General features: G+C 40.3%; 1 protein-coding gene across 13 annotated transcripts in view; it reads right to left on the bottom strand.

Annotated features, from left to right (window-relative positions):
• The window catches only part of Ssbp2 (single stranded DNA binding protein 2), a 264,279-nt gene that overhangs the window by 143,857 nt on the left and 98,391 nt on the right, over nucleotides 1–22,031 (bottom strand). For all 13 annotated transcript variants that reach the window (XM_087896777.1, XM_087896778.1, XM_087896779.1 and 10 more), the window contains exon 4: nucleotides 5,862–5,946. In XM_087896777.1, coding sequence (XP_087752903.1) covers nucleotides 5,862–5,946 — 85 coding nt within the window. The remainder of the gene's footprint in view (nucleotides 1–5,861; nucleotides 5,947–22,031) is intronic.

Genomic DNA, 22,031 nt, shown 5'->3' with positions numbered 1-22,031 from the left:
TGGCACAGAACTCACAGGAGTGGCCAACAATGACTAGTCTAATTTGAGAGAGTCCACACCTGGCCTTGCCTTGAGGGCCTGCTCTGAGCTCAAGCAGGACAGCTCTGAGACCCAGGAAAGACCCAAACATGACTGGAACAAAGGTTAATGAAATGATTTCTAATGATATTCTGCTATATCCAACTGACATCAGAGAGGCTTCATTCGGGAACTGATAGGAGCAGATGCAGAGACAGCCAATCATTAGGCAGAGCTTTGGGAATCCTGTGGAAGAGCAAGAGGAGCCAGAGGGGTCAAGGACACCAGAAGAACACAGACAATAGAATCAAATAAGCAGGCTCATAAGGGCTCACAGTGACTGAAGTGACAATCACGGAGCCAGCATGGGTCTGAGCGAGGCCCTCTGCATATATGGTATGGTTACTTAGCTTGGTGTTCTTGTGAGACAACTGACATGTATGGGGGTGTCTCTGACTCTTTTGCCTGCACTTGGGACCCTTTTCCTTCTACTGGGTTGCCTCATCCAGCTTGACATGAGGGTTTGTTTGTGCCTAGTCTTACTGTAACTTATTATTCTGTGTCCAGTTGATATTTTTGGGACGCCTGTTCTTTTCTGAAGGGGAACATGAGAAGAGTGGGGGAGAGGGAAGGTGCAGAGTGGAGGAGAACTGGAGGGGGTGGAGAGAGGAAATGTAATATATGGGAACAGGACCCAAGCACATAGGCATCAAAGAAGATTTGCAATCACATTTATTATGAAAGTGAGTAGAAGACTAATAGCTGGTCCATGTGGTGTACTTCTTTACCCCTAGACACTGCCTGCACAATTGGGAGGACTTTTTTTTTAAAAGGCAGACAGCTCCTAAGCAACATCTGTTCTTGAAAACTCACTAATGTGGAAGAAACCAAACCCAAATGTTCTTGAAGAACAGAACAGCTTAGCTTCTCTTAAAGGTAGAGTTTCCCAGGAAGTTCAGGAAGAATCTGATGGAAATAAACCAAGTGGTAAAAGGGCTCTGCACAGCCCTTGCAGGTAGCTCGCTACAGTAATGAGAGGTTTGCAAGAAAACACAGTCTACAGGACCTGGGATGTTTGATGAACCCAGACTCGTGACCTTCCGTCCTGCCAAGACAAGAACTTCTAATGTCCCCATTCTTTTCCCCACAAACAAATAAGCACATAATTACAGGTGCAGGAGTACAAACAAACAGGTAAGAGCCATTTATATTTCAAACATAAGATCTTGGCGGGAGGCCAATACTCTGCTGCCCTCGTTATGTTTTTGATAACCTAAGCATTTCTCCATAGGGAATGAAATTTAATCCCCAGACGTAAAGGAAAGTATGTAGACCCTATAGGAGGAAACTTTTAATCAATTATCATCATTATTAAAGAATCAGACTGTGAGAGAGTTTACACATGCATGCATGATGAGGACACTCATGCCATAGAGCAAATGGGGGCTGGAGGACAGTTTTCTAGGACTGAGTCTCTCCTTTCACTGTTACATGGGTCCCAGGGATTGAACCTGGATTACCAGGCTTGTACTATAATCATCTTTCCTCACTGAGCCATCTTGCCAGCCCCATGGGAAGAAAATTCAGCAAAAGTAAATGGAATAGAAAGGCCTGGTATTGTAAGTAATGGTATACAGGTAAGGGGACTGGGATGGAAACAGTCACATCTATATAACTTACAAGTTTCAGCTGAAAAGACTATTCTATACTGGAGCAAAAGAGAGAGCACACTTGCTAAATGTGACTGTAACGATGATATTTACACATGGAAAATAATACCGGGATTTCCAACACAAACATTAACTCAAGTATCTAATAATGCATAAAGGACACAAATCATCTCTGACATCCAAAACTTGCTCTACTTCCTTGACACATACGTGTCTATTACACAGACAGCTCCAAATACTTTACCTTCCCTAAAATGATGATGAAGAGGAGAGGGCTAAGACGGTCATAAGCAGGGGAAGCAGTAACTAAAGGAAAGTTCTGGTTTGCCCTCTCTGACCATGACCAAAAGCAACAGGGGAGAAAAGGGTTTATATGGCTTCCATATCCCATATCACAGTTCACTTAAGAACTCAGGGCAGGAAATCAGAGCAGGAACCCAGAGACAGGAACAAAGGCCAGGGAGGAAAGAAGTTACTCTATCTGCTTTCTTCTAGCACTCAGGAACACCTGTGTAGGGGGCCGTCTTCCCCAATGGGCCACCTGCTCCCATCAGTCAGTAATTAATCAAATGTCCACTACATGTCTACATGTCAACCTGAAGTCCCCTCTTCGAAGATGACCCTGCATTATGCCCAGCTGAAAACAAACAGCACCAACAAAAACCACTCTAACCAGTTCAGAAAGCAAGAAGGAAGAGGCCTTCAACCATTTATTGAGTATGAGTTAAATAAGAAAACAACAAACTGAATATGATACAGATTTTTAGCTTTTTAAGTACGCTTATGTCCCCAAGGAATATACTCTAAGAGCTAATATTATGCTTCAGCTAGGGATCTGTTCATAACTTACATTTTTACATTGTTCTTTATTTAACTGACAGCTTCCTAAAACAGTTGCAAGGAACAGAGAGAACTAATACACTGAGGGATTTCTCTACCTATTATTCCAAGTTCAGAACTTGAAGAAACAAGTCAAAGGTCACTTAGATCTATTCCATTTCCTAGAATATTTGGATCAATCCTGCTCCCTATAACACAAGAAACTAAACTTTCCAAAGTGAAATTGTGGCCTATAAAAATCATTTCAGCACTGATATGGTTCAAACCTTAAGACTTACTTAAACAACTTTATTAATACCAAGGAGCCCAAGGCATTACATTAACATGGAGTTAAATTGTCCCAAGTTCCAGTTCCTAACTATAAGGTTTGTGTGTATGTGTGTGTGCGCGCGCGCGCGCAAGAGAGAGAGAGAAAGAGAGAGAGAGAGAGAGAGAGAGAGAGAGAGAGAGAGAGAGAGATCTGTTTTATAATTTTACTCTCTAATTTCAACTTCTTTGCTACCATCCTGATTCAGGGCTTTTCCCCTTTCACGAGACCATGAGGACAGCTTCCTTGTAGTAGTGTCCAAAGTCCTTTCTTCAGTTCCTTTCTCTGAATCACACTGCTGGATCAACTATTATAAACTACTTTCTGTGTGTTTTATATTCTTAAAACTGATTCCCCATCATAGGCAGAAATTTACTGGGCACACTTAGAAACACACTCTATGAGAACTCGGGAACCTGAGCTTTCCTGGATACTGCACACTGCAGTTATATACTGACTGACGGCCTTAGCCTCCACGGGTATCAGGTTTTTCACCTAATTAAATGACTATCTCCATCTTATAGTTCATATTGCATTTTGCCAAAAATTTTACTGTCCTATTTAAGAGAAATAAAAACTTATCAAAGAGTGAAAATTGTTTTAAAGAACCCTACTGAATATAAAATTAATATTCATTATATATCTGTAAATTATACAAATTATGTAAATAAAACCCAAAGTGATGTGTGATCCAAATATGAAAATATAATTAACATTTTAGTTAAAGAATTATATTCATTATTTGCTTTTTCAAGTTTCTATCATTTCATTCTATCATTCATATTTTTTAAAATAGAATCATTTTACTTGAATCATGCAGATAAAATCTAATAAAAAGGAGGCAGATTTTAATTATCTGAAAATTTATATATATATATATACACATAAAAGTACATACAAGTATATACAAGTAAGTTGTCTAAAATCAACAAACAAATTCATCCATTCTAAATACTTCAGCCATTAAAGAAAATGTAATTCAGAATGCTTCCTTGGGAACTACCATAAAAATCTGCAAGAAATATTAATTATCATATGGAAATGATTGCATAATGGACTCTAAGAAATAGGACATATTAGACTGTTACCATGATCTTTCTGCGTGCCCTCTCCCCTTCTCTTTCCTCAAGCCTTTCAAAGCCCTGTGTACACATGAGCATAAACTATGTTGGTCTACTTCAGAAACTGCACTACTCAAGAGTCAGCAAATCCTTGTCAAAGTTCCCATTACTGAATTTAAATGAATTACAGAAAATAAATGAATTTCTAAACACAGCAGTTATAAACATAGATGCTCGGGAGTCCATGTGACTGCACCGATGACGAGAGCTGTGACAGTGGGCGGGGCTTGCTGTATCTGCGACTGTTTCTAAAGTAGGTCTTGGAGCTCAGTACTCCAATACAGTCCCCATGGGAAGCAGTAGGGTGGAGCTTTCCACACTGTGGAACTGGTTTCTCATTTTAAAGGTGTGTGTGTACATACATATGTCTGTGAAAGTCAGAAGAGAGTGTCATATGCCCTGGAACTGAACTTAGGAGCTGTGAGGGAGCACACTCAGGCCTCTGGGAGACCAGGCAGCCCTCTTGGTGACTGCGTCATCTCTCTGCACCCACTTACTTTCCCAAGCTGTAGACTGTGAGGTCTAAACCTTCCTGAATAACAGCACTAGCTGTTCCTAGTGCCATCCAGGTGTTCAGACGAGTGGGGAGGTCTACCACTAAATGGTAGCAGAAGTCTTGCCTGTGCCTCTCTTGGTGTAAGGGACAGGAGAGATGGAGAATGCAAGGCCATCCAGATTCCCTGGAACCATCATGGCTGGAACAGTTTCCCTCTGTCATTATTCCAGTGTAAAAAGGCAAAAGAGCCCTGTCTGGATAAACACTGTGCTCTGAGCCCCGGTCACTGCCCGTTGCTCCTTTTCCTCTGTGTGCTGCAGCAACCCTTCCCTCTCCTCGTCCCCAGGAGCACTTCTCTCCACACGGGGCTCAGGAGTACAATGCTCAAGCTCTCAGGGAGGGTCCAGGCCCTGCCACTGCCATGTCCCCAAGAATTTACCTTCTCAAGTCTGCATACTTCCCTAGCACTATTTAGAGCTATGATTTTCCAACAATGCTCTTGGTTCTAAACTTTTTCCTTTTAGAAGACCAAGGACTGTTTCTCTTTTGAGACCTAGTTCTGGCTTTTAAAGAGTTTGGCACAAAACGATGTCTCCCTCTGCCGTCAAGACACGTACCCTTCCAGCTGGGTTACAGATGTGCCATCAGGTACTTCCCAGACTGGAGACTGTTTTCAGAAAAGGAAGGCAGAATCTCCTCCACCCCACATTCAATTCTATTTCTTCCTGGTCAGCTCCACGAGGACCCTTACAGGAGTATCTAATATGCAACTTTCCCTGAAGAAATGTTACATGATATAATCTGGTTTTTGAAGTTAGCTTTGTATTTCTAGGGCACACTTAAGCCAAGGAGGTCTGCTGCCTCTCTTTAAAAGTCTTTTTAACAAATCATGTTTTATTTTGCCTAGATTTTTAGGTCTCTTTTCTAAAATTTCCTTTAATTCAAATGAATTTCAATAGAAGAACTGAATTCTGTTTATTTGGTAAAGAGTATTCTTTATTTTATTTCAGTACTTTGTATCTTCTGTGCAAAAGAGCTTATCACTTACACCAAGCTTGAGAAGTTTCTTTTGAGAATGAAGAAATACTGCTTCATTAACAACCATGTGAAATCTCAGTAGTAGAGAATCTGCCTAGCATGTGTGAGCCCTGGGATCGATTCCCGCAACTTCCCCCCACCCACCTCCAAAAAGTTAAAGCAGACAGACTGAAACTACAAAATTATATATACATAAGTGCACAATCCTGAGATTTTACAATCATACATACTTAATGATAAGAACGTTTCATAGTTAGTTGTTCCTACTCTCTAGACGACGTTCTAACACATACCAAACATCTTTAAGGTTAATGGCACAGTACGTTTTTAAGAGTATTGGTTAGAATGCGTTCAAGTGTATGTTCTCTTACATAATCATGGAAGGCTTTTGCTTCGCTTGAGTGCTCACACGTTTCCCGTCTCTCTGGAGCTGCACAGTAGAGATCCCAAAACACACTGAAAAGTAATTATGGAACATTAAGAAAATCATTAATATGGTAAGTTGAGAAATCACAATTCAACAAACATAAGACATGCAAATCCTTTCTTCTTCAGGACAGGTATAGTTTCTCTGAAAGACTTAAATTCAGGCGAGCTCTTTAATGTATAACCGCATGTTACCTAAACATTTTTTTCAAATTTTTATGCATTTTCCTAAAAGGATAAAGAATTTGAAAACACTGTTTTTGACCAGTCCTGAGGATCAAACCCTTGTAAGCAAGTTGTTGAGAACTTTCGTTCTTATAATTGCCTGTTCACATAACTGACAATTAGGTAAAATCATGTTTAAGCCAACTTCCTCATGAAGAATAGAAATATAAATTGCATCCTTTATAAGAAAATGGTTCATTTTTTATAAGGCAATCTTATTGTCTAGTTCAGGGGCCACCACCATAACCAGCACATTGAAGTGATCAAGCAAGTTTTGCATATAATTGTTTTTTTCCTTCAATTACAGGAAGAGGTTAATAAGTTTGAAACCAAAATAATCCATCTCAACTCCTTTATTGTCCTCATTAAAAATTATACTTAAAAAATAGGCCTTGGTCATCACCCCAGCTATCAAGCTACCCGCAAACATGAGAAGAATTGAACATCATGGTAAACAGAAGGTCGAGGGCTGCCTACGGCCCAGAATCCTTCAGGTTATTTTCCTCCACTTTTCCAAGTCTAAGATGCGGAAGGCACGCAAACTCAACAGTCTAGAACACGGCCATTCTTGAGCAGGCAGAGACCAGGCCTGCTGCTGCTCACCTGCTATGAAAGACCAAGAGGAACTTGTTTCAACTGGTCAGAAACAGTCTCCTCTTCCACATGATTTGATTTCTGTGATCAGGTCATACAGCACAAACACGTCTATTGTGCAGTATTACGTATCAAACTGTAATCTGTGTAAGGGCACAGCAACCTTTGACCTTTGAAGTCTCATTTAGTCTACCTTTCTCTCCCCAACAAGAAAACACTGCAGGCCTGGTGACTAAGATAATAATCCAGTAAGACAGCTTTCAAATAGACAACCCTGAAGGCTAGGCACTAGCATCCCTTCAGTGTCTTATGTATTATTCCTCTATGCAGAAGTAGAAAAAAAATCTGTTTTTCTTTTTTAATTTTATCTTTAATAAAATCCTATATTAAGAGAGAAATACAAAGAAGAAAATAAAGACAAAAGTAACTTAAGTTCAACCTTCTGACAAGAATGAAAGTGGTTAGAACTGTGTGCAGCTTCCACAGAGCCCTACAAGATAAAAAGTATGAGACTCAGAAACACAGCCAGACTTGCACATGGGCAGGGTGTGCACGAAGTATAGTACTCTGTGATGACTCATTTTCATGTTCCTAAGGAGATGGAAAACCCTAAAAAGTGAAATGTTGAGCAGTGTTTGGTTACAGTCACAGAACGCAATACACAGCATTATGATAAAGAGCTACGTACTTCCTCTTAATCTCACATTTCCTTCTTTGGCTAGCAAGTGTCCTAAGACCTTTCCCAGAAGTCATTCTGTAACTTTCTTTCTTTCTTTGGCTTTTGTACTGTTTGGCATAAGGTTTCGTCTAACCTAGACTGTCCTCTGACTCTATGTAAGCAATGATGATGATGAACTCCTAATCCTTCAGCCCCCACCTCCAAGTGCTGGAATTACAGTCATGTGCCATTGCACCTTGCTTGGAACATTACACTTAAAAGACCAGATTACAGTTATTGCTTTCATTGAATATGTCCTTAAAAACTATTAAGAATTTTTATTAACACACAAAAATATTTATCTAACAACTTTAACACTGTTTTATTTTTTTTCCTAACAAAAGCTTTCAGGATAAATTTTATAGATAATCAACAAGTCAATAATATATAAAATTAAGGTTATACCTATTATTTTAGGTATGCTGTTCTCTAATAAAGGTTAAAAACACACTACCTAAAAACATTTGCCTGCCCCACAAAAAAAAATTTTAACAACAGCAAGCCTTGTTCTAGGCTATCCTGTAGCACCTCAGAAAAGTATAAATTCTCTCCACGCTATACTATCTTAGTTTTGTCAGCTTGACACAAACTAGAGTCACCTGGGAAGAGAGACTCCATGCAGGAATTGCCTCCTTTTGATAGCCCGTGGGCATGTCTGTAAGGGTATTTTCTTAATTAAGGATTGATGTGGGAGGGTCCTATTGGGCAGGAGGTCCTGAGATGAATAAGAAGGTAGCTTAGCAACTCAGAGGGAGCAAGCCAGTAAGTAGCATTCCTGACGAGGTCCCGCTCTGGCCCTTCTGGAAGGACTGATGGCAACTATGGTTAGCAACAGAGAAGCAAATCTGGACACATGCATTCACATCCTCTATTCCATGGAAGTCAAAGATCATACAGCCAAGGAAGGCCAGGACAAGATAGGAGAAATTATGTCAAAGAACACTCATAAAATAGGATGGTTTATTTTAAAAACTGTATTTATTAGGAGTATATTAGGTATTTTATATTTAAGTCTATAATAGCCTAAGATATATATCATGAAACTTTGAAAATAAAATTTAAAACCAAATAGGGAAAATGACAGTGCTAAAACAAGCATGTTTTAAGAGGGCATCATCTTCTTTATAACTATGTCTGTTGTGCTCTAAGAACTACAGGTGGTAAAGATCTATCAAAACTGCATCTTCTTATAAGGCTCAATCATGTTTTGGCAGTGAAGAAAGGGCTACATTAACAATCATGAAAAAAAAACTGCAGCAAGACCAACGGACATGATTTATCCCACAATAAGGACACTAAAGCTACAAGTTCTCTACTGAGTCCTTCATTAGTTGAAAAAAAAATGAAAATCATTTCTGAATTATACATGTCAAGAACTGCCTACAGACGGGACATACCATCCATTGTACACAGGTGACTGGATCTTAGAGCAACTGAAAATTCTTCAACTGCTAAACTTCCTAAAAATAAAACTTGTATTTCATAAATCATTAAACTCAAGATTTACATAGTGACAATGAGTTTAATGCCCAGAAGCAGATTCACTGAACTACTTAATTTGTCCTTCCTGATGACCACTCAACCTGTTCCTTGGTCCACAAGATCTTTAATAGCACATTCTGGACGTCTGCAAAGACATACTCTATAGCCTGAGGTGCTCAAGCCTAAGGAGCTGAGAAGTTGAGCACTATCTTTAGTGTACAGTGAACTCATCGTGGTAACTAATGCTGTAGATTTACACATGTGCTTATCAGTGAGAAAGAAGTAGAAAATGTGAATTTTATAAATGAAAAAAATGCTATATAAACAGAAGTAAAAATGTACCACGTGATAAAATATTTGGGTTTGTATCATTTATTACATTTATTATTAAGGTTTGCCTGCTATAAATCAATGAAAAAAAAACCAAATTTATGTTTTTCCCCAAGATAGTTTTCTCACTTCCTCCTTAAAGGTCCACATGCAATTAGAGCACTTATATACATTAAATAAATAACACATGATTCCAGCATGACTTAGCCAGCCTAACATATGAAGGGATCACACAAACGAATTGGTTGCCAGAAATCTATCAAGTTTAATAAACATGTGACATGTGACCCAGAAGACAGAACCTTATTACAGTAACTGGATGGTGAAATTCCTAAAAACAGAAATTTGAAAAATAAAAACACAAATAAGCAAAAAAGAAAATCCTATTGAAAAAAATTTTGAAGAAAAAAAGTCATGTTATAAGTTCAAGTAGGATATAAATGAATCTAGGTATTCATAATCCCTATAATAGACTGGATCTAGAATGTCATATGTTAAAAACCAAAATAGTTTGGAACTATTTTGTAAGGAGCAAGGTGTAGAGACAAGTGAGGGGCTTTAAAAGATGGGTCCTAGTAAGGCTACCTTCTGGTATCCTTGAAGGGAATAGTGAGACACCAGACACTACTCTTCCTTTTTCTCCTCCTTTTGTGTCAAAACCATTAGGTAAAATGCTCCATCATGTGCTCCAGTCATGATGACCTGCTTGCTTTAGGTTGAAAGGAAATGGGCCAAGTCATAGGCTCCAAAACTGTAAGCCAAAAAGTCATTCCTTTCTTTTTGTAAGCTGATTGTCCCAGGCAATTGTTGCACCTCCAGAAAACACACTAACTTACTCTGTTTAACAAAACTATATTCACAAGACCAAGGACACTTTGCATACTGAACTCTTCACCTTAAGACTTCCATACACATGCACTTTTAACAATAGTAAGAACACACCTATGAACACCTGATGCTTGATAAAATAAAAACACACCTATGAACACCTGATGCTTGATAAAATTGTATAGTGTGAAAAAGAAGAAAGCATATTCAACAAACGGTGCTGAACTAGCTGGATGCCAGCATGCAAAAGAATGCAAATAGATCCATATCTATCACCATGCACAAAACTCAAGTCTAGGGTCAGGAAAAATGGCTCAGCAATTAAAACCACTGGCTCCTCTTACAAAGGTCCTGAGTTCAATTCCCAGAAACCATATGATGGCTCATACCTATCTATAGAGGGATCTGAGGCCCTCTTCCTCCTTAAAGGTCCACATGCAGATAGAGCATTCATGTACATTAAATAAATAAATATATAAAATCAAGTCCAAGTGGTTCAAAGACTTCAAGATAAATCTAGTTACACTGAGCCTGATAGGAGAGAAAGTGGGAAATAGTCTTGAATGCACTAACATAGGAGACTACTTTCTAAATATAACATCAGTAGCATAGTCACTGAGAGCAACAATTAATAAATGAGACCTCCTGAAACTGAAAAGCTCCTGTAAGGTAAAGGACATAGTAAATAAGACAAAACAGAACCATATAGAATGGGAAAAGATCTTCAGAGGGCTAACCTCCAAAATATATAAAGAACTCAAGAAGCTAGACATCAAAATACCAAATAATTCAATCAAAAAATGGGATACAGATTAAACAGAGAATTCTCAAGAGAAGAATCTCAAGAGAAAATTGGGAGCATGGGGGGGGGGGAGAAGGGAGGATGGAAGGGAAGGAGGAGGGGAGGGGGAGAAGAACATGAGGGAACAGGATGGTCAAGATGGGGGAAGGACAGAGATGGAGAGCAAGGAAAGAGATATCTTGATCGAGGAAGCCATTATGAGGCTAGCAAGAAACCTGGCTCTAGGGAAATTCCCAGGAATTCACAAGTATGACCGCAGCTAAGGCTCTAAGTAGTAGTGGAGAGGGTGCCTGAACTAGCCTTCTCCTGCAATCAGCCTGAAGACTACCTTAATTGTCATTATAGAGCCTTCAACCAGCAACTGATGAGTAGAAGCAGAGATCCACAGTGAAGCACTAGGCTGAGCTCCCAAAGTCCAGCCGAAGAGAGGAAGAGGTGAGAAAATGAGCAAAGGGGTCAAAGCCATGATGGCGACACCTGAAACAGCTTACCTGAGCTAATGGGACCTCACTGACTCTGGACTGATAGTGGGGGAAACCAGCAGAGGACCAAACTAGGCCATCTGAACGTGGGTGACAGTTGTATGGCTGAGGCAGACTATGGGGCCACTGGCAGTGCAGCCAGGATTTATCCCTACTGTTTGAACTGTCTTTTGGGAGCCCATTCTCTTTAAAGGGATACCTTGCTCAGTATAGATATAGTTGGGAGGGCCTTGGATCATGCTTCAAAAGGATATGCTAGACTTTTTGTTGACTCCCCATGGGAAGCCTTACCCTCTCTGAGGAGTAGATGGGGTAGAGAAGGGAATGGGAGGAGGGGAAGGAGTGAGAACTAGAAATGTTATATAAAATTTCAATAAATAATAATAAAAGAAGAAGAAGAAATGCTCAACACCCCTAATCATCAGGAAAATGCAAATCAAAATGACTCTGAGATATCATGTAAAACCTGTCAAAATAGTTAAGATCAAAAACATTGATAACAGCTTACACTGGAGAGGATGTGGGATAAGGGGAACACTTCTCCACTGCTGGTGGGAGTGCAAACTTGTACAGTCTTTTTGGAAATCAGTATGGCAGTTTCTCACAAAATTGGAACTCAGTCTACCTCAAGACCCAATGATACCACTTTTGGGAATACACCCAAAGTATGCTCAATCACGCCACAAGGACACTTGTTTAACTATGTTCATAGCAACATTGTTTGTAACAGTCAGGACCTGGAAACAACTAGATGCCCCTCAACTGAAGAATGGATAAAGAAAGTGTGGCACATCTACACAATGGAGTACTACTCAGCTGTAAAAACAATGACCTCATGAAATTTGCAGTCAAATGGATGGAACTAGGAAAAAAAGTCATTCTGAGTGAGGTAACCCAGACCCAGAAAGACAAACACAGTATGTACTCACTCATAAGTAGATATTAGGTGTAAAACAAAGGATAACCAGGCTACAATCCACAGTCCCAGAAGCTAGGTAACAAGGAAGACCCTAAGAGGGACACACATGGATCACCTTGGTAAGGGGAAATAGGTAAACTGGGGGCAGGGGGAGGGTAGAGAGGAGGGGATGGGAACATAAGGGAGTGGGATGGTCAAGTTGGGGGAGGGATGGAAAGAGAGAGCAATGGAAGAATATCTTGATAGAAGAGGCCATTATGGGTTTAGGGAGAAACCTGATGTCAGGGAAATTCCCAGGAATCCACATGGATGACCCCAGCTAAGACTAATAGCAATACTGGAGAGGGAGCCTGAACTGGCCTTCTCATGTATTCAGATTGATGACTACCTTTATTGTCATCATAGAACCTTCATCCAGTAACTGATGGAAGCAGATGCAGAGATCTACAGCCAAGCACTGGGCCGAACTCTGGACCGCCCCTCCAGTGGAAGAGAGGGAGGAAGGATGATATGGGGGGGGGGGCAGGGGGGATCAAGATCATGATGGGGAAACCCACAGAGACAGCTGACCCGAGCTCGTGGAGTTCAGGGACTCTAGAATGACAGCTGGAGAGCCTGCATGGGACTAACCTAGGCCCCCTGCGTGTGGGTGACAGTTGTGTAGCTTGTGTGTAGCTTGTGGCTGTTTATGGAGCCCCTAGCAGTGGGCCCATGATCTATCTCTGGTGCATGAGCTGGCTTTCTGGAACCTACTCCCTAGGTGGGACGCCTTTGTCAGCCTTGACGCAGGCAGGGAGTAGCTTGATCTGGCCTCAACTAGATTCACTGTCTTGGCAGTATCTTTGAGACTACAAAGGCTTTGTGACCCCCCATGGGAGGCCTTACCCTTTCTAAGTCGGGGAGTTGATGTAGGTGGGAGGGAAGAGGAGGGAGCAGGAGGAGAGGAGAGAGAGAGAGCTGTGATTGTAAATAAATAAAAAAAATTAAAGCGTTCAATAGCTTTTAAACATTAAATTTTGTTCTACTTTTATAAAATTCTTTGAATGTTCCTGTATTAACAATAAATTTATATTTTAAAAAATAGTAAGTTAGCATCTATCTGCATTAAATTCAAACACCATATAAGTGTCACAATCCTGCATTTGATCCTAATCATTACTGTCATTTTTAATTTAAACTTGGACATATTAGCTAATTTCCTTAAGATCACAGAGTTAGTTGGTGAGAAACCTGGGCTTAAACTTTTTAATTATTACATTATTTTGCTTCTTTGTACATATAGCAATGAGAGTTCATGTTTCAAGACTTCTAATTCTGATTCTGGACAGGTTCACACAGATCCAGCTACGTGAGCAGTATCTGTTATTGTAAGGCCCTAAGAATCATTATCCTACCTTTGACCTTCATACTCTACTTTTATTTCCAAGGATTCTATGACAACCACAATCTCATCTTTCCTGCAGTGGTCCAAGGAGGCCTTGACGCAGATACATTCCTGAGTCTTTTTTCATATATACAGCATATAAACTGCCCATCTAGACATATTACACAGAAACATGCCTCAGGTCTCAAAGATACTACTAAGACAGCGAACCAGCTCTATGGTAAAGAATTAATCATTGTGCTACGTTCCCTGGGGACTCCACTGGCCCTTGGGGTGGACCAGCTTTGCTCATTTCTGCTGACCCTCTCAGCCCTTCCGTCTACCCTCTACCTGTGTAGCCCATCCCATTCCTCTGTGATAACAATGGATGCCTAGTGTTTGGTTGGAAGCGGCACCCCAGTCCCCTGGCACCCATTTTGGAACGTTTGGTGGAAAGTTCCATAGTTCCATTTCAAGCTCCCCTCCCCTGGGAGTTGCCTCAGTCCAAACTCTACCTCCTAGAAAGCCTGCCAAACAGTGACCCCTCCCCAGAGAGGGTCAAGACCACTCCCACAGGCTATTTAAATTGCCCTCCAGAGACCTAACACAAGGTCTTTCTGGTTCTCCTTTCCCCTCTCCGTGCACCCGAGAGTGCTGTCATCCATTAAACCTTTCTAATTTGGACTGATCTGGATTATTGTGTTGGCAGAGAGGCTTATTGGCCGGAAAAACTTTACACCTAGAAACACTTTTTTTTTTTTTGGACAGGGTTTCTCTGTATAGCCCTGGCTGACCTGGAACTCCTGCTGTAGAGCAAGCTAGCCTTGACCTCACAGAGACCCACCTGCCTCTGTCTCCAGTAGGTGATTTCAGTCTCCTTCCAGCACTCCATTTCCGTCACTTCTATCAACACCTCCAAACCCTGTAGGAACCTGCTTCAGGCGCCTTCCACCAACCTCATTCCATTTACTAGAGACTCCTATACCCCGTACAGACACAGCTGCTGCGCCTCTCCTCCCCACCCTTTGATCCCTGTCACTCCAGACATAAGCTTTGTCCTACTGCAGCATACCTGCAGAAGCCCCTGTTCCCAGCACAATCCCAACTCCCTGGGGTCTATCTCTTGGTATGGACACCATTCCCTTAGTTCGTTCCCACAGTCCCCCTGGGACTTTTCTCCTAGCCCACCTCTAGTTTTCTTGTGACACCCACTGACCTGCAGAAGCACTCTCTACCAGGGAAGACACAGCCACCACACTTCCCTAAGATACAGAGAGGGCAGTAGAGACCAAGGGAAGGAGCATATGGCCAACCAAGACCAGACATCAACACCTAGAACCATCTCAGCCTGATATCACTGCTGAGCCACCATAGGGAAACACGAGCATGAAAAACCAAGACAACAGTCTTCCACCACCAGGACCCTACCACCTATGCTGAGAATGAAAAAATAGCTAAGGCACAAGACAAGGACTTCAGATTAGCAATTAGGAATGTACGCAAGGCCCTTAACAATGATATTAATAAATCCCTTAATGAAGTCTGTAAAAAAAATGGAATAAAATAATGAAAACAGTTCAAGACATGAAGTAAGAAACAATATCCCTAAAAAAAACCCAAACTGAAATAAATGTGGAAGCACTTTTAAGATGTTTAAAGTACTAAAATAAATTACTCTAATGTTGGCCTTGAACTCACAGAGATCTGCCTGCTTCTGCCTCCCAAGTGCTAGGATTAAAGACGTGCACCACCACTGCCCAGATTCTAAGAAGGTTTCTTAGAGCTAGTCCAATCAAGAAAAAGGATTCACATTAAATGAATAAAGCCTGTCTCCCATTTCTTTCCAATTCTTTGTGTTTCATGGAAGATTTCTTCCATTTTTGTTTGTTTTTTCTCTCTCCAGTGAATTTTTTGTATTCTACACATTCCTTTTCTCTTGTTCCAGACCAAAGTCTTCTTTTTCTCTATATATGGCATAATTAACTCTGTTGTGGTTTTTTTCTCTATGGCATAATAAACTCTGTTGTTCTATCTCTCAAGCAAGGTTCTCCCATTTACACACTCTGTCCCAGGTGTTACCCCAGTTATTTTACATGATGCTTAGTTCAAATTAATTTGACTCACTGATATCCAGGAAGGCATACCAAGTAAGGGCCAGTCAGCCAACCACTAACAGGCCTTTCTAGCATGCCATCTCAATAATTCTAATGCTAGTTTTCATCCAAGTTATGTGGCTATTTTTAGCTATATCTGATATCATTCATTAAATTCTGAAATCATTGGAGCACTAACATACAATGAGATTTGATTTCCAGTTGCCAGGTGAAATAAACTAAGTTCTTATGAGAACATTATTAGTCAATTATGTATTTAGACTATAAACTTACAGACCTAATGTTATTTTAAAAGGTAGCTTATAGCTTTGTTATTAAACTAAAATGCAGATTTTAGTTTTTTTTAAAATTAAGTCATCAAATGGCAGACTTTTTTAAGCTTGTGTTTTGAAATTCCATAGGTTTAAAAAGATACCTCAGAAGAAAGAAGTTTCTTGGAATTTTTAAAACTAATGGAAGAAGTGGAAACATGATTTCTACATAAAGACAGGAAGTAAATATTCAGGAGTATTTGCTTTAGAGGAAGGGAACAGACAGGCTGGGGGTGCCATGTTCTGCTGGGGGACCAACAGGACAAACAGCAAGTGATGGATAGATTGGGTGAGAAGGGAGAGTGAAGATTCAAATGATGTGCTTCCCCCTCATACTGTGTGTGTGTGTGTGTGTGTGTGTGTGTGTGTCCTATCTATCCCCTACCCCACTCCTCCTGTTCTTTTCTTTGACTTTTCACACTTAGGTTGTGTTCTGTGTTACCTCTGGAAACATTACACATGCCATCATATTCTTCAACTACGCAGGATAACACTCAAGCTGAAAACATTAACTATAGTGTTCTTCTAAATTTCGTATTACCATAAGTTAAGATGCTCTTTGTTACTGTAATAAAATAAAAAGTCAACTTAAAGTAGAAGGACTTGTTTAGGATCTGGTTTCAGAGGTTTTGAACAGTAGCTGCTTGGTTCTGTGGTTCTACAGTGAGGTGGATGCTCATCACAGTAGAAAATTATTTGCCACAAGGCAGCAAGGATGAAGAAAGAGGAGAGACGATGGAGGATGCAGAGCAAGAAGAACGGTCCAGGGTCAAGAAGTCCCTTTCAAGGCACACCCCCAACAACTGCTAGGCATCTCTTCACCCATCTGACCCTAAGTATTGTTCTTTTTGTTCTGCAGGATAACTTCATCTCCGAACTCTTGGCCTGTTTATGGTCCATGCTGCTAAGTCCCAATGGTTATGTAGCTATCTCGGAGCTACAGACCCAGATCTCTCACCTTGTATGCGCTATCTTTAACTGAAGATCTCAAAACGTAACCAACACAAGCTAACGCGTGCTCTTTTTTCTAAGCCCATCCCTGGATATTCACCTAGTCAACAGTAGCACTGTCCATCCCATCACTCATCTAAAACTAGAAACCTCTTTGTTCACCTCAAAAGGATCCGATACATTGCTATCTGGGATCTCTCTCCTTAGCCCCTTTCAGCAAATAATTACAGGCATCCTATGACTAAACTCTACCCTATTCTCAAGCCTCTTTAATTCACCTACACACTGATGCCCAGTACTTGTCTTAAAAGCACAAAACTAACCATGACATGTATTTGTTTAAAATGTCAGGGCAGTAAGTCCAAAATCTTCCATAGATTCTACAATTTTCTAATCTTGTCTCTGCCTTTTTCATAACGGTGTATACTCTTTTCCTAATACTGCAACCTTGACAGCCAATGGTTCAAAATACCTGTTAACCTTGACTGTACAGTCAGACCTCTCTTGCGATTCTACAGGAACTATTCTTTGCCCTTGATACTTGCCCTCATCTAACTTTGAATTCAGCCTCAGTTGACGTCCTCTGTGATCCCTTTGCTTACTCTTCCCACTTCTGTGAGTGCTGCTCCTGTGTTTATACTGTAACCACAGAACATACTCTGCTGTGCTTTGTTTGATTTATTTAGCCCACTACTGATTTTCTTAAGGGTAGCATAGTTTGCATTTCATAAGCATATAAGCATTTGGTAAACAGGCTTAAATAAAAAGACAATTCAAATTTCTTTATTTCTTTTATCCTTTCTTTTTTTTTTTCGTGATGGGAAGTAAATAAAAGTACAACTGGTCCACTGGTTAGTGTTAGCTGGGCTACCTAAGTGAGCAGAGCCGTAAATAGTCAAATGCTTAGCCCTAATAGCACCAGCAGCATTCCTGTGGAAGGCCCACTCACTAATCTAGGCCTGCTTCCTTCATCAGACCACAGATGATAAAGCCCGGGTAAGAGGTCCATGCATAAGCTGGATTTGAAGTCAGCTCTCAGTAAAAGTTTCACTTTACACAATAATCAGGAAGGCTTATGAATGTGGCATGCTTCTAGAAGAGTAGATCCATATCTTTTGGTCAGTTCTCAGACAACCCCTTGACTTTAAAACTATTAAGCATCAATGGCTCACACATATGAAGCAAATGCTGAAAAGAACATGTTGATAGTTTTATGGGGGAAAAAACTTAAAAAACATTTTTAAAATAATGCATATGCTGTATTTAAGTTCAACAAAGTTAGTCTAAAATATATGCCAATTATTAGTATAAATTTGATATCTCCAAATTAAGTTACCTAAAAGTTCAAAGCCAAGGTGTTCTTCTGAATCTCTGAGTCACAGCAAAGAAACAAACAAAGAAAGAAAGAAAGAAAGAAAGAAAGAAAGAAAGAAAGAAAGAAAGAAAGAAAGAAAGAAATCTTTTGATGGTTGATGTAAAAAGCTACTAGTACAAAGAGGCCACAGCATGCAGGAAGCTATTCCCAACCACCATGCTGTAGATTTAGGGTAACTTACTGAAGAAGTGTGAAATGATACAGACATAAGAACAAAATAGGGGGTGGGCAGATAGCCTGACCCTTCTAACCCCTTGTCCAATAAGAACAGATGTCTCTGATGATTTTTATGTGGCTTTGTATTCACAAGCAGAAGCACATCTGTGAGGATGTCGTTGGTGAGAAGACTTGAAGACATTTAGAAGGCAGCGAAACAATTAAGGCTCAAGATACAGCTCAGAGGTAGAGTGCTTGCCCAGTATGCACAAGACCCCAAGCTCACCCTCAACTACTGAAGTAGCAGCTCAACACAAGAAGAAAAGACAGTCTAGATCTAAATACCTTAAATCCATAAAATATCAAATTACAATTTTGATTTTTTTTTTAACATTTTATACAAGAAACCAGTCTGAAACCTCAGAAAGCAACACAATGACCATGTTCAACTGCAGTGAACGGTTGGTCCAATTACAGGAACAACGTTCAAAGGCCTGCACCTGTTTCTGCTGTGTGAGAGACAACGGGAAACCCATAACCACAACTGACCAAGTGCAGTTCCAGAACCACAGAACTTCGAGTGAGACATTCTTCCATAGAGAGGCTAAAAAGATGACAATTAAATAATACGCAAAGGAAACCATATGCCTGGCACTGAAAGAGGCCTTCTGTTTCCTTCCTTTAAAGAAGATGTGGGAAATGAGTGGCCAAGGCAATAGGTAACGCTTCTGATGGAGACGCAGAAGCAGAGAGGCACTGAGACCCAGTTAACCCAGTTATCCAGATGTCTGTTCTACCAACTGCTGCTGCAAAAGAGCCGCTGTGCACAACAACTTTACATACAGCAATATTAACTTGGCCCTAAGCAGCGTCTAATCTCCCAATCCTCCCTTCCCTCCTTCTCTCCCTCCCTCTTTTCTCATCCCCCTCAGTCTATATATAAATTCTTCAAATGATTTCCCTTCTAAAAATACACTACCACAATCACTACCCTCAGCACCTTTGCAGAGAAAACAAGTCACGGGAATAAGAACTGTGTGTCTCACCATAAACCTACAAACATCTTTGCACCTCCTCTCACGCCCTAGCAGCAGAAAGGGACTTTCCCTTTAACACGTGTGCAATTATACACTCTTCTCTTGAACGGACTCTGTATTCCACCATCTGCTACTTCTCAAACTCTCAGTCACACGTCAATCCAACACATGTTTGTCACTGCCTCACTGCTTGTCTTTCCTAAGTCGGACACTAATGACCCGTCACTGGCCCCTAAGAGGACTCATTCACTCTTGTTGCTCTATCTTCCCAGCACGGATGATCCAGCAAGCTGTCTTTTTATTTCTAAAAACCCCCCTTTATTTTTGGTTTCCTGTCAAACTTTAGTTGTTTTCCTTCTTCTTTTAAGGAACTTTATCTTCTTCATAGCCTCCTCTTTCTCTTTGTCCTAAAACAATACCAAATGGTGCCAGTTTCTGTACAATCAACATCTCTCTCTCTCTCTCTCTCTCTCTCTCTCTCTCTCTCTCTCTCTCTCTCTTTAATTCAAGACAGAGTTTATCTGTGTAACAGCCCTGACTGTCCTGGAATTCATTCTGTAAACCAGGCTGGCCTCAAACTCACAGAGATCTGCCTATCTCTGCCTCTCAAGTGCTGGGATTAAAGGCGTGCCACCAAAAAAAAAAAAAAAAAAAAAAAAAAAGAAGAAGAAAAGGAAGGAAGGAAAAGAAAGAAGTGCCACTTGGCAAAGACAATCCCTTTGAGACTATTTTATGTGTACTGGTGTTTTCCCTGCACGTACAGGGCATCAGTCCTTCCCCTTGGAACAGGAATTAAAGGTAGCTGTTAGCTCCCGTGTAGGTGACAGGGATTGAACCCAGGTCCTCTGGAAGAGCAGTCAGTGCTCTTAACCACTGAGCCATCTCTCCAGCCCTCAGCACTTCTCTCTTTATTCAAAAGCACATCATTTTATCATCTTCCCTCCTTGAGTCCCACACCCTACAACTGCCTTGTCCAACACGTCCCCTGGAATCATAGACTCCTCAACATGCCTAAGAAGTTTCACTTGTCAGCAACCCTGCCAATGTCTCACGGGCCACATCCTCCACTTTATCTGCCCCCCAGCGCATGCACTATCACGCACAACCATTCTCTACTCTTCCCTGCAATACATCTCTAAGGGCTTTCTTGCTTCTAGTCTTTTTATCTTTTTTTATTGATTTTATTGAGCTCTACATTTTTCTCTGCTCTCCTTCCTGCCTCTCCCCTCCCCACTTCAACCCTACCCCAAGGTTCCCATGCTCCCAATTTACTCAAGAGATCTTGTCTTTTTCTACTTTCTACTTTCTACTTCCCATGTAGATTATATCTATATAAGTCTCTCTTAGTGTCCTCATTACTGTCTAAGTTCTCTGGAATTGTGGTTTGTAGGCTGGTTTTCTTTGCTTTATGTTTAAAAACCACCTATGAGTGAGTACATGTGATAATTGTCTCTGTATCAGGGTTACCTCACTCAAAATAATGTTTTCTAGCTCCATCCATTTTCCTGCAAAATTCAAGATATAATGTTTTTCTGCTGTGTAGTACTCCATTGTGTAAATGTACTACATTTTCCTTATCCATTCTTTGGTCAAGAGGCATTTAGTTTGTTTCCAGGTTCTGGCTATGACAAACAAAGCCACTATGAACATAGTTGAGCACATGTCCTTGAGGCACGATTGAGCAACCTTTGGATATATACCCAAAAGTGGTATTACTGGGCTTAATCTAGTTCCATTCATTCTCTATTTATGGAGCTAGAGTACTAAGATATGTGTAAGAATATACTACTAACATGATTACTTTCCTACGTAAAAACTTGTCTGTTTGTCTTTATAATGACATTCAAACTCCCTGATTTCTGATTACACTATCACATCAATGTCCAATATGCGGAACTTCTTTCAACTCTTCCTATAAACCATTCCTCTCTTCCCTTGACCTCTAGATCCTTGCAAAAGTCTAATTTATTAAAATACTTCCCTTTTCTATTTCTCCATATCTCTTTGGTTATCTCTTTATATAGTCTTAAAAGTCTTGGCTTAAACAGCAACTCCTCCAGCTGATGTGTGTACTATATGTCCATCAAGTAATCTGCATATGTCCCATAAGATACTCAGTTCTTGTTGCCTAGTGAACTATGTATTTTCCCAAAGACTGCAATCAATAAGAAAGTAGCAATGTGCTATGTTTTATTTACTCACGTATCCGCAGTATCAAATATACTGCCTGGTTCTCAATAAATACAAGTCATTTATTGCACTTGTTGACAATACAGAAGAAACACATTTTACTAAGTCTGCTCAAAGTTTCATGAGTACATTAAGCATTTTTAAAAACTGCTTCCACTATATGACAGAAGTACAAAGAAATATAAAAGTATAAAAGGCATTTCTCGAAGGTAACTGTTTTTTTAAAAATCCCTTTGAA

Source organism: Myodes glareolus, chromosome 15 (genome assembly GCF_982192425.1).
Source record: "Myodes glareolus chromosome 15, mMyoGla1.1, whole genome shotgun sequence".
In the NCBI taxonomy this organism is placed as follows: domain Eukaryota; kingdom Metazoa; phylum Chordata; class Mammalia; order Rodentia; family Cricetidae; genus Myodes; species Myodes glareolus.
Note: the sequence above shows the minus strand (reverse complement) of the source record. Positions and strands in the feature narration are given on the sequence as shown.